This window comes from Mus caroli, chromosome 15 (assembly GCF_900094665.2).
Source record: "Mus caroli chromosome 15, CAROLI_EIJ_v1.1, whole genome shotgun sequence".
Taxonomy (NCBI): Eukaryota; Metazoa; Chordata; class Mammalia; order Rodentia; family Muridae; genus Mus; species Mus caroli.
In genome coordinates, this window is record NC_034584.1 from 65,608,812 (window position 1) to 65,620,717 (window position 11,906).

The 11,906-nt window shown below is 47.9% G+C and overlaps 1 protein-coding gene across 2 annotated transcripts in view; it reads right to left on the reverse strand.

Moving 5' to 3' along the window:
• The window catches only part of Col22a1 (collagen type XXII alpha 1 chain), a 237,024-nt gene extending 228,199 nt beyond the window's left edge, over positions 1-8,825 (reverse strand). Inside the window, exon 1 of one of the 2 annotated variants that reach the window (XM_021183654.1) lies at positions 8,431-8,825. Coding sequence is in view for 1 of the 2 variants with exons in the window: in XM_029469967.1 (XP_029325827.1) it covers positions 431-492 (62 nt within the window). In the remaining variant the exon portion in view is untranslated. Of the gene's footprint in view, positions 1-430; positions 498-8,430 lie in introns of those variants that run through there. The other variant, XM_029469967.1, reaches the window with a different exon arrangement.
• Positions 8,826-11,906: the final 3,081 nt, after the last annotated feature.

An 11,906-nucleotide genomic window follows, 5' to 3' on the forward strand; every position in this document is an offset into this window, starting at 1 on the left:
GGACCAATGGGGTGCAGGTTGAGGGTATTAAAGGAGCTTACAACAGTGTTCAGGGAGCTTGCTACAGTTTTTTCACCTGCTCCCCAGAGAGTGGAGTAGTCCAGGCCACAGAGTCTTGCCATATCTCACAAAGCCACAGACAGTGACCCCTCCTCTTTGAGGCTCTGCCTTCACTCCCCTGGGTATCCCCGCTTCCTCTCGCTCCCTCCCTGCCTAATCTCTTCCTCTCATCTCATCTTTGACCAAGACCTCAATTTAGCTATGATTTCTGAGAATGACCAAGTCTGAGCTCTCCTTCCAAAGGCCAACCTCCAAACCATCTCAACACACACTAGCACAACCCATCGGAGCCAACAATGCCATGCCATAGGAAGGTGGCTGCCCCCAACCAGTCCCTCAATCAGCAGGAGAACATTCAAATGTCTCTTACTGCTTATTAGAGTCTTCAGGCATCTGAGGGCTGCCAGAGCACCAGGCCAGTTTCTTCCACATTTTCAGCGTGGAATTCTGCCCAGTTCATTCACAGATCAGCTCAAATTACAGGGGCGTGAGGACACGGTGGGTATTTCTGTTTAGTGTATTTTAAGAGTGTCTGCCCTGGTGAAGCAATGCATATAAATAGTGGGCTGGACTCCACGCTGTCCCTGGGGTTCTCCTTTATCTGGGCGAGGATGAGAAGGCACACAGCAGGGCCGCTGTTCTGGGATAGCAGTGGGCTGACCTGACGGAGCAAGCAACAGGTCTGCAAAGAGCCATACTGACTTGGGCTCAGTTCTGCCTACACAGCATTATTGTAGTGTTAGGGGGGCAAGTCTCTGCCCTACCTTCTGTCACTTCAACTTTAAGAAGGGCACATTGATGAGACTCACCTGTGGCTTGAAGGGCAGAGCAATTGCTAGTCCAGAGCCTGGTTGCTTGGCAATGGCAGTGGTGGGGGCTGCTAAGGGAGAGGAGAGAGACAAAAGGGGGAAACTAAGGGGGCATGCAGTTGGTAAGAGGGAGCTGTTGAAAGCAGAGAATCCTTTTTGGTCTAATTGCATACTGAAAACTCTACACCACAGTAAAATGGCACTCAGAGAACTTCTTCCAAATTCACAGGCTTCCCCAACATCCATCTGTGGGTGCCTGCCTGCCGTCTCCATTCTTGACACCCTCACATCTCTTAAATGTCCCCAAAGACAGGAGCCTTAAGTCCAGCTCAGCATTCCAGCAGCTGAAAGCAGGACGGGGCTCTGAAAAGGGAGCCATCTGTACATAAGGCTGCTGAAGGAAGGAGGAGAGTTCTGGTCCCACTCCTGTTCCTAGAGCATTAGCTACATTTAGGGTACCTCAGGCGGGAGCCTGCCTAAGGCATGTCTGTGGTCTGTAATCTGGCTCTGCACACTGTCACAAAGAACTCACTGCATCCCCTCTGAAGGTGAGACTCTGTACCTCTGTTTACCAGATTATAAATCTCCAGCTTCCTTCACTCTGTGTGTGTGAATGGCTTATTCACCCATTTACAAATGTCCTCATCTAGGACATTTGGATTCTTATAGCTTTATACCTTCTTTGGGCTCTCTTAATCTGACCTCTCTTAGTCTGACCCCAGCCTCTTGTATGTGTATTGGCCACATGGCTCTTCACCCCAGCTCATGATCCTTATTCTCAGGCCCAAAAGTCACTGTGCCCACAACACCACAACACCGGTGCTTTCTTTTCCTGCCTTCACAACACTAAGAGATGATGTATATCCCTTACCAGACAGACTCCTATCCAGCCTTCAAACCCAGCTGCAGTGTCAGCAAAATAGACCCCGAGTTTCTCAGGTAAGGAGCATGCCACCAACCTCCTCAAGGTCCCACATAGCCTGTTTTAACACTGCAGGAGCATATTAAAAATGGCCTATTGGACTGAGTGGCCCTTGTCTATAATCCCAGAACCCAGGAAGCTCAGGCAGAAATAGCAAAATTTCAGTGACAGTCTAGGCTTCATAATAAAACCTTGCCTCAAGGAAAGAGGTAACTTATTGACTGTGCTCACTGCTAAACCCCTTAGAGTTAGGAACAGTGTGTCTGGTCTGTCTTCCTCAGTGCTTGGAACAGTGAAGGATATGGGTGAGTTCTCAGAGAGACTGCAATAAAGAGCAATAAGTCCATGAGTTGAGTATCTGAGCTGCATGTGTAGCTTATTAAAATGGAGCGATTATTACACACATACATACATGCATGCATACATGCACACATCAATACTTTTCCCAGAGAGCATGGACTAGCATAAGTCACTCTCTTTGCCTAATTATCTTCTTTTCTCCAAAGAGATGACCTCAGCTTCTACCAAAAACCTGCTGGCCTTCAGGATGAGCACACAGAGGAACAAGAAGGGTGTCCTGCAGTGTGACTCTCTCCTCACAGAACTGAGCCACAAATATGACCAATGGAAGGGACCAAGAGGGATCTTGATTCAATCACATAAAAGACTCTCTAGGAAATTTCCTGTAGAAGCTTGAGGCTTCCAAAAAGATCCTGCCAAGATCCAAGGATGTCATATATGTTTGCTGACCAGGTGGTGTTTATCTGGCTTTCTGCTTCTGATCCCTAGGCTCTGGCCTAGAGAGCCTATGCAAGGATCTGGAAACTGCACAGCTACCCAAAAGAAGAACTCAATTCAGACCTAGGCCTGTCTCATGACTACTGGCACACCCCAGGCCATAAATTTAGGGCCCTGGGCTCAGTGGGAGGCCTCCACATGGCCAGGGTACCAGAGTGCCTGGCAAACAGATAGAACCCTCCCTGGACCTATATGGGAGGCTCAGCCTGGGCATGGCTCACAGTCATATCCCTTTCTCTTTTTTATTATTTATTTATTTATTTACTTATTTATTTATTTATTATATGTAAATACACTGTAGCTGTCTTCAGACACTCCAGAAGAGAGCGCCAGATCTCGTTACGGATGGTTGTGAGCCACCATGTGGTTGCTGGGATTTGAACTCTGGACTTTCGGAAGAGCAGTCGGGTGCTCTTACCCACTGAGCCATCTCACCAGCCCCATATCCCTTTCTCAATTTCGATATTTCATTGACTTACGTAACTGCAATGTAAATTTAATTGCAATTTCATGAATCTAACACCACTATGAGTCAGGAGTCAGGGGTGGATTTCAACCTGAGAAACTGCCTGAGTCTCTTCATGCATCCAGAATTGTGCAGACAGTGATGACTTCAATGGCTCTAATAGAGAGCTCAGTGCCTGGCCTCACATGTATGCCAAAGGGTGATATAACAGGTGATTAAGTATTGGAACATGAGGCACCTACAATTATAGCCAGATGGGTCTTAGCTACCTTTCTCCAGCATCTTAGAGGTCTTTCACTATTTTCCACTCGACCTTGCTGACAAAGTAGGGAAGTCCCAGCACAGCATAACAATGTGCTCACAGAAAGCATCCAACCAAGCAAACCAAAAGTGACATATAGACACCTTCCCCACCCCCTGCCTCCCAAGCCAGACACCATGATACAGAAAAGTGTCTTTTCCCATCTGTTAACTGCTAGTCCTAAAATGATTCACATGTTAGATTTCTATTGACATGTGTGTTTGGATATGGATAAGGTTCTAAAGGGACATTCACTAGACTGCCCCTCCAGAGAGAAGACTGAGAAGGGCCTCTGGGCCAGTTGTACTTTGTCACAACATGCTGATTATCACCTTTATGAATTAAGTACACTACCAGGTAGCCATTTAGAGTAACATTCCCAGCAGCTGTATTTTCCTTCTTATGTGAATTAGATGCACTTCCCTTTATATAATTACACAGTTTTACCTTCTCATCTGTATGAAATATACAGATCTCTGTGGAATGTTACAGGCCAGGATATTGGGCCAAGTCATCAGTTTGAATCCCAGTTCTCACATTTACTCGTGGAATGTCCCCCAGCCTCACTCGGTCAGTCTGCAAAGAACAGCAGCCTAGCTGATCACACCTAGGCTCTGCCCAGGGACAAGTAGAATTCTGTCTCAGAATCAGAAAGATTCCGGTTGCCTGACAAATACAGAGATGAACCCTTGCAGCCTACCATTGGATTGAGCACAGAGTCCCCAATGAAGGAGCTAGAGAAAGGACCCAAGGAGCTGAAGGGGTTTGCAGCTCCATAGGAGGGACAATATAAACTAACTAGTACCCCCAGAGCTCCCTGGGACTAAATCACCAACCAAAGAGTACACATGGAGGGACCCATGGTTCCAGCTGCATATGTAGAAGAAGATGGCCTAGTCATTCATCAATGGGAGGAGAGGCCCTTGGTACTGTGAAGGCTTGATGCCCCAGTATAGGGGAATGTCAGGGCCAGGAAGCGGAAGTGGATGGGTTGGTGAGCAGGGCTAAGGGAGAGGAGATAGGGGGTTTTCAGAGGGGAAACCAGGAGAGGGGACAACATTTGAAATGTAAATTAAGCAAATATCTAATAAAATAAAAAATAAAGAAAGATTCCAGTTTTGTTTATACAGAGCTCAACAGTGTGTCCTGGGAAATGGATTCAATTGTTCTGAGCATACCCAAAAGTCTAGAGAGTAACAGGGAGAGAGCTTCCATTTGGATGAAGGGAGAACCTAACCTTGGAGGTCCAAGATCCCACTGCAGGCTGCTTTAAGGAGGTAGCGGCACCTCCCATGCTACACCGGTGCAAGGCCCTGTGAACAAAATGGTGGATCCAAGACTCAGCCAGGGCCCAGCCAGGGCCCCACAGTGGACACTCAGAGAGCTCAGTACAAAGCCCCTACAGCCAGAGGTATGTGTGTCCTCAGAACCATCTGGGGTTAGTGGCCACTCTGTTGGTGATGTTTGTGTTTCTGTTTTTGCTTTATTTCCCTTGGCTGTATTTCCCTGTGGTAGGGGCATGTAACAGGAGAGCTGTTCTCCTGCCAGACTGGTGACTGTAAACACAGTATTGTCAGATCCCGGCACAGCGCTGCGCACAGCAGCCAAGCTCCAGCATTGTAACGGATCCTTGCTGGCCTAACTGAAGCTTTAGACCCATGTTTCAAATAAAATCTCATCGGATTTGGTGCTGTGGTGTGTTTGCTTTTTCTCGGCTTTCTGGCACTGGCGGAAGACTACAGCCCTGCAATTTAGCTCCTGAGCAGACCAAGCCAGCTACAATTGCCCAGCATCTACTAGTATACTGTCTCAGAAACAACTTCTTTCGAGAGATGGTTCCAGCCAAAAGTTTGAAAAGATATTCTCTCCTGTGTACCCAAACATAGCCAGGGAGGTGATAAAAGTCATGATGCCAGGCACTAGGATCGGACAAGTGATTGCAGGTACATGTGGATGAGAGGAAGGTATTGGGGACCTGATGCAGTTTGTCACAGGCCTCTGAATGGCTTCTGGCAGTATATCTTCAGGGCCACAACAGGCAGACACTGTGGCACCCACTCACACATTCACTGGGTGTCTGCCAAACAACAGCTTCCTTTGTGTGTGCTGATGACACTCCAATTGTTAACTTGTCCTGAATCCTTAGTCCCAATGTGTCCCAAGAACCAGAACTCTGCCCATAACCTACGACCCAGAAATCCTATTCCTTGGGAACCATCTGAGGTACATTCTTGCCCGTATCTCTGCACCAAAGGATGCTCAAGACAACAGCGGAATGTCAGTAAGGCCAGGCAGGCTCCTCCATCTGCAGGATGCTTACAGGCCACCTGAAATATCAGGATCAAAGAACAAGTGACTGATTTCACTGACTTATAAAGCTGGGAGGTGGTCATACCAGAAAATGCATGCATTCAGATATCAATTATATTGTCATCCACGTCCCCATTAACTCAGTAAGCCTTGTGCTGGCCCCAGATGAGTACAAAGGAAGATACTTCAGCCTGGCCACTTTGCCTTACATGCTAATAATTCTGCCCCAATACACATACATATGCTTGTGTACACATCTGTTGTATTCTTTCTCTCTCCCTCCCTCCCTCCCTCCCTCCCTCCCTCTCTACACACACACACACACAGTCTCTCTGTCCTAGTACCTCATGCTTGGTCTTTTACAGGCCAAGCAAGCCAATCCACACCACTCTCTGGATCTCCTCTTCCTCACCTGTAAAATGGACAAAAGCCACTGCCATCAACTCCCCAGGCTTTGTAACTATTTTTGTCAAGCAGCTCGGCACACCTTCAATTTTTGGATCGAGACTGGTTAAACAATCCTCAGGCACCTTTCCTACTCTAAAATATCACACAGGCCTTTCTTGCCTTCTGGTTCTATTAGAGAAAAGCAAATAATGATACATTGAGACATTTGCCCAGCATAGAGAGAAGAGCTCCTTTGCCATGAAACTGGCCTTTTCCTCCCCTCTCGATTTGCTCTGCTATTGTAATATCTCTCTGGTATTTATTGATGAACTCATAAGTAGAGGAACACAGGCCATTCACAGTTAATGCCACAACAATCACACACCAGTGTTAGCTTCCCTCAAAACCATCAGCAACAGGAACACTGAAGTAAGGAAGGAGGAGATTCAGGACTGGAAGGGTACACTTTCAGATGGCTGGATATCAAGCTAGCAAGAGGCCTTAAAAGCTCATCTTACCCTTGCACCAGATTTAAAGTTGCCTTTCGAATGCCCTCAGGAAATAACTGTCCAGCCTTCATCTGAATGCCCCATAGTGAGGGACTCACCACCTAGTGGAGAATTAACTGGATGATTTTTCTAACTGATCTGGAAATCCAGAGTTCAAGGAAACTGTCCCACTAGTCCTAATTCAACCCATCAGAAACAAAATTGCAGGTCTATTTCCCAGGATACCCCAGGGCACAGAGGTCACCTGCCTTTCCCCCTCCATACCAAAAGACTTTTCTAAGTGTTATTAATCTTTCATTCAAATAAGGTTTCTGTCCCAAAGACATTTCTTGGGTGCATGGACACTTATATGTGACCCTCTTACAGTTGACTTAAACATAGAAAGAGTTGAGGTGGTCATCAGGCTAAGGCAGACACACTTCAGGGTCATCCCAAGGTCACAGATGACCAGGGAACCTATGCATGCCTGAAGTTGTCATCACTTCTCTGACAGCCATCGAAGACCTTGCAGGGATTCAAGGAGAATGAAATGTAAACATCTGACATGAGCGAGTAATAAAAATGGCCATGGAAGAGTTGAAGTCTCTGTGGGGGAAGTTGGCTGGTATGCCACTCACTTCCATTATGGAGGTGCAAGAACATAGGAGAATGTGTTGAAACTTTGAACACATCCCAGTAAAATAAGATACAAATTCATTTCTGCTGTAAGCATTTCTAAAGGCCCATGACCAGAATCCTGCTGGAGCCCTGGAAAGAAGGCCTTGCCCTATTCAACCTCCTCTCTGATAACATAAGGGTGATGACCTTCTGTGGCTTCTCAGGACCACAGTTGAGGAAAGGCTCCAGGAGATAGAAATAAGCTAAGATATCAAATGCCTGGCCACTTCCCTTGTTAAGGAATCAATCACTCCTAGTACCTTCTCTTGGCACATTAAGAAATGGAAGCCCTCTGGGTATAGCCCTTAGCTGAGGGCATCCAACATAAGGAAACTGCATAAAAGAAAGAGTATAAGTCAGAGCTGGGCCCACACATAGCTGATCACTAAGCTCCAAGTAGCTTCTGTCTCTAACAGATCAGAACCCTGCAGAAGAACTTCCTAGGGTAAGGAGGACTAATCCAAAAGGGATCTTTGGTTTTCTAGCCTTTCCCCAGATGCATGTCAGTGAGAGGAGCCAGAATGACCCATGTAGACAAAGAAGCGCCAACACAGAGCAAAGGGTCTGAAGGATGGTTACAGTGATGTCTGGGGACATCCCACATTCCACAGAAGCACGTCTGCCTGTTACCGCCGAGTCTGTCCACACACAAACCAATCCAAGTTAAACTTCATCGAAGGAGACATGAAACCCTGGTCTGCTATAGAGCATGATATTCAGAAGCAAACAGACTAAGGCACCTCTCTGGTCTCAGGGATGGACAACAGCATGCTCAAATAGGAACAACAACAACAAAAAAAATCTAAATTCAGAGCAAGAAGGCAAAGCCCCTTGCCCATCAATACCAAATCAAAAATAGGCTCTTCTTCCACCTCCACTCCCCCATTGTCCTTTTCACCCCACCAGAGGCTGGCACATCCCAAACAGCTCTAAAAACCAACTCCAGTGGGCTCTGATGATGGCTACTGTGTCACAGTGCTCTCTGCCTTCTTGGACAGCTCTTAAGAAGCAATCAGGTACATACTGGAGATTTCATTTCCCCTGAGGCTAAAGAAAAGTTTGTTTTCCTTCATATCAGAGGCTCCCCAAAGGTCTTCAACAGGAAGCTGGCCAGGGATGACAGGAGCAGTATAGCTAGCTCTTATGCTCCCTCGTCCCTCACTGGAGCCTATGACCCTCCAACACAGGCAGCTGAGAAAACTGGGCCTTACCTGCTAGGAAGATGTTCAAGGGATCCAGCCTGGGCTTGTGTCCTGGGATCAGAACTACTGGAAGCAGGGTTCAGGGAAGATGCCAGTCTCAGGCAGTCCCCTTCTGGGATTCCCCTGTAGTATACAGACACGCTGCGTGCCACTGAAAGAAGTCCTAAAATGTGGGAGTCTTCCCCTAGACCATGGGTCCAGAAACAGAGCTAGCTTTCAAGGCAGCAGTTGGAGGGAAAAGCTGAAAGTTACAGAGAAGAATGGCAAGTGTGTGAGAGAGGGCAAAGCAGAAAAGGGCCAAGCGGGTCCTCAGGGAGAAGCCACAGCCCTCTCCAGCCTGTGCTGTCCAGGAACAAAGCTGCCCTAGGCCTCCCCAGGGGCTCACTGGCAGGTCTCTGGGTTTCCCCCGGCTAAGAGCTCCCGGCACAGGGGAGGAGCCGGGAGTGGGCGGGGTCGTGAACACGGGCTGGGGCGGGGCTAGAGCGGGAGGGCTCAGCCTTAGTCCCTTTTGGCGTTTAGAGGGCGGGGCTTGAGTGATGGAGTTCCGTGACCCTAGAGGATACACTCTGAAGGAGGTCAGGGCCAAGACAGAGAAGGGGAGGAGGCAGGAGGCTGTGCAAATAAAGGTTTTGATGTGCTAGAGTCAGAGAGGCCTTGAGAAGCCCCAGAAAGCTTGAACAACTGTCCAGTTAAGGACTTCACACTAGATATTTTGGTCCCTTTACAGCGAGCTCTGAAATAACCCACCAAGTTTAGAGGCAGCTGCTTGGGACCAGTTTGGAAAGTTTGTAGCACAGGGTTGGGGGGAGGGGCATGTGTGCACAGTGCCCCTTGTCCAGCCCTCACACTTCTTGCTGAAACAGAAACATAAATACACTTAGCAGTGCTAGGGACTCTCTGCACGGGTAGCCAGCCCTCTTTAGGAAACCCTCACTGGAGCCTTGGGATAACCAAGGGCTATGACTCTGTTGTCCATCTCAGAGGAGAGAAAGAGCTTTGATCATCCACCAGTCCAGTGTCTCCATTAAGGCGGAGAGGGAAGTCCAGGTAGGGTTGCTGAGGTCACCAAGGGAAGAGCAGGAGCAGGTGCTGGCCCCCGATGAATGCCCTTCAACTTTTTCTTTCTGAGCACTGTTCCTAAAAATGGGCCAGGGAGGGTATTTTGAAATGGGCAAGATGAGAACATTGCTTAATTGGCAAAGTCCCTCCCACCCTACACTCAATCAGTCTCCTAAGCTGCAGACTGTCTTTATTTGGCTGCCTGTGTAGCAACATTTATAAACAGACACACCAGGCTCCTCTGTGACCAAGGGACTCACAACAGCACCCCACACCCTTTCCTTTTTCTTCTGTATGTTTCATCTACCCCTGTGGCAGTGTTAGGTGCTGGCTAAGTGGACCTGAGCCTGGGACAGAGTTGACAAGGTGACTGACTCTGTAGGCTTACTCACAACCTAGGGGTTGGGGAGTGGGGGGGGGGATGAGAATGACATAAGCCACTGTGTCTCCCATCCACGTGGAAAGGGAGAATGATAGCCAGGTCAGAGATGTCTTGGGGCTTGTCCTGCTTTAGACATGGTAGTGAAGGGTAGACAAACTGGAAAAGTCTGTTGGGCAGCTGGAACAGCCAGCGCAAAAGTCCATCAAAACGGACTTGGCAGCCATAATGGGGTTTCCCAAATGGCTTTTCCAGTCTGGTATTCCTCGTGATAAACCTGTCTGAGTGGTGAGGACAGAACCCACCCTCATTATGAATCCCTGCACCACAGATTTCCCATGGCCCAGCAATACCCCATTTCCCATTTCTCATTGTTTCTGCATAGCACTCCTGAGATCAGCTGGTGGGTGGGACTCCCAGCCTCCCAGTCCATACTGTTATCTGGGTAGTGCTCCCTCCCTTGATTTGCAATTTTATTTTTATTTTACTTAGCACACACTCATTGTACAATTTTGAAGGATACAGTGTGAAGTTCCTCCAACATTTATACTCTGCTATTCCTCCCAAGATACCAGACGAACATCTCCATCAGTAGAAGAACCCTGTAAGCCTGTGTAGATGTTAGGGTTCCAGTGCTCCCAGTGGGAGAACCCTGCAAGCTCCTGCAGATGTTAGGGATCCAGAAGAGAGGCAGGACTGCCACTCACACCAGCCCTGCTACAGTGGTCTGAGGCCAACTGTCTGCGTGGAAATAGTTCATGGCTTTGATAGGAGCGGCTCTACCACAGTGCACAGAAACAGAGGCAACTGCTCTTTTTTCTCACTGCTGCGATGTGAGGCCATCAAGCCAGACAGAGGCAGTGGGTAGTGAGCAGGTCGATTCCAAAAGTACCTAATCTCACTTTCCTCTTGCTTTGAACCACTTCTCTGCCGGGATGATAAAACCCACAAACATCTGAGATGTGCTAAACGGGAATAGAAAAAATCTGTATATGGGTCACCATGCCCACAGATACAAGGATATGCACTTAACACAGAGTAAGAAGATGTCTCCCCTGGGACATATTTTGTTGTTTCTTTCAATCGCTGTGATAACTAACATGAACAATAAATGAAGCAGACAGGTTTAGGAATCACTCATCACAGTCTGTTTCTCGGTTGCTAAAATTCCTTCCCAGAGTAGGGGTAGAGTGAACACAATGATCCCTCTACCTAAGGTCCCATCAAGAGGCTAAACTACAGTTCCACCCGGTTCACCCTGGAGAATCTACCAATTAATTGGTCTTGCATATAAAGCACAGGTGAGGGGGATCCTAAGAAGAGCACGGGCAACCCCAAAGCAGGCTCACTGGGAAGTCTTAACCCAGGGTAGGTGATGGCTCCCCCATGGCTATGTAGATAGAGCCCCTGTCCCCCAATCCTCCCAGGCAAACTATAGTCCCTACCCTAGACCCAGAGACCCTGTGCAACTATGGCAATACTGCATACAATGGCTGGAACCTGAGATGAGGGTCCAGTAACCCTTCTCCTCCTCCGAGGGAAGATCAATGTTGCCCACAGGACAATCATTATGGACACTGTGGACGCAGCCGATTTCATGAAGACAGTAGCAATTTAACCTGGAGAAAAGTACCTTACATCCTTGAAGCATCTTGTATTTCATCTTCAAATAAAAGCTCCCGGGTATCTACCTATCTCGTCCTCTGGATCAGGGATCCTAAAGGTGGCTGTGAGTCACTGGCCCTGCTCTGCATCCTTCAGTAGTCCCCAGAGGAAACCTTGTCAGGTTCAGGCTGTTGGCAGCTCTTATTCAGCCCCTGACCATAGATAGCTCTTCACCATGGATCTTTGCTGTCAACACAGGTTTGCCTCTGACAGATATTTTTCCTGTTTAGGGTCCTCTCATAGTATCCCTAACCCCTTTCTCATCTTGGCCTGAAATGTAAGCTTCCCAAGGGAGGGAAGCAGATGTGAATGCTTCATTGAGACCCTCAATGAGCATGCCTATAAATATATGTTGACAAAATACATGAATGACAAGATGGTG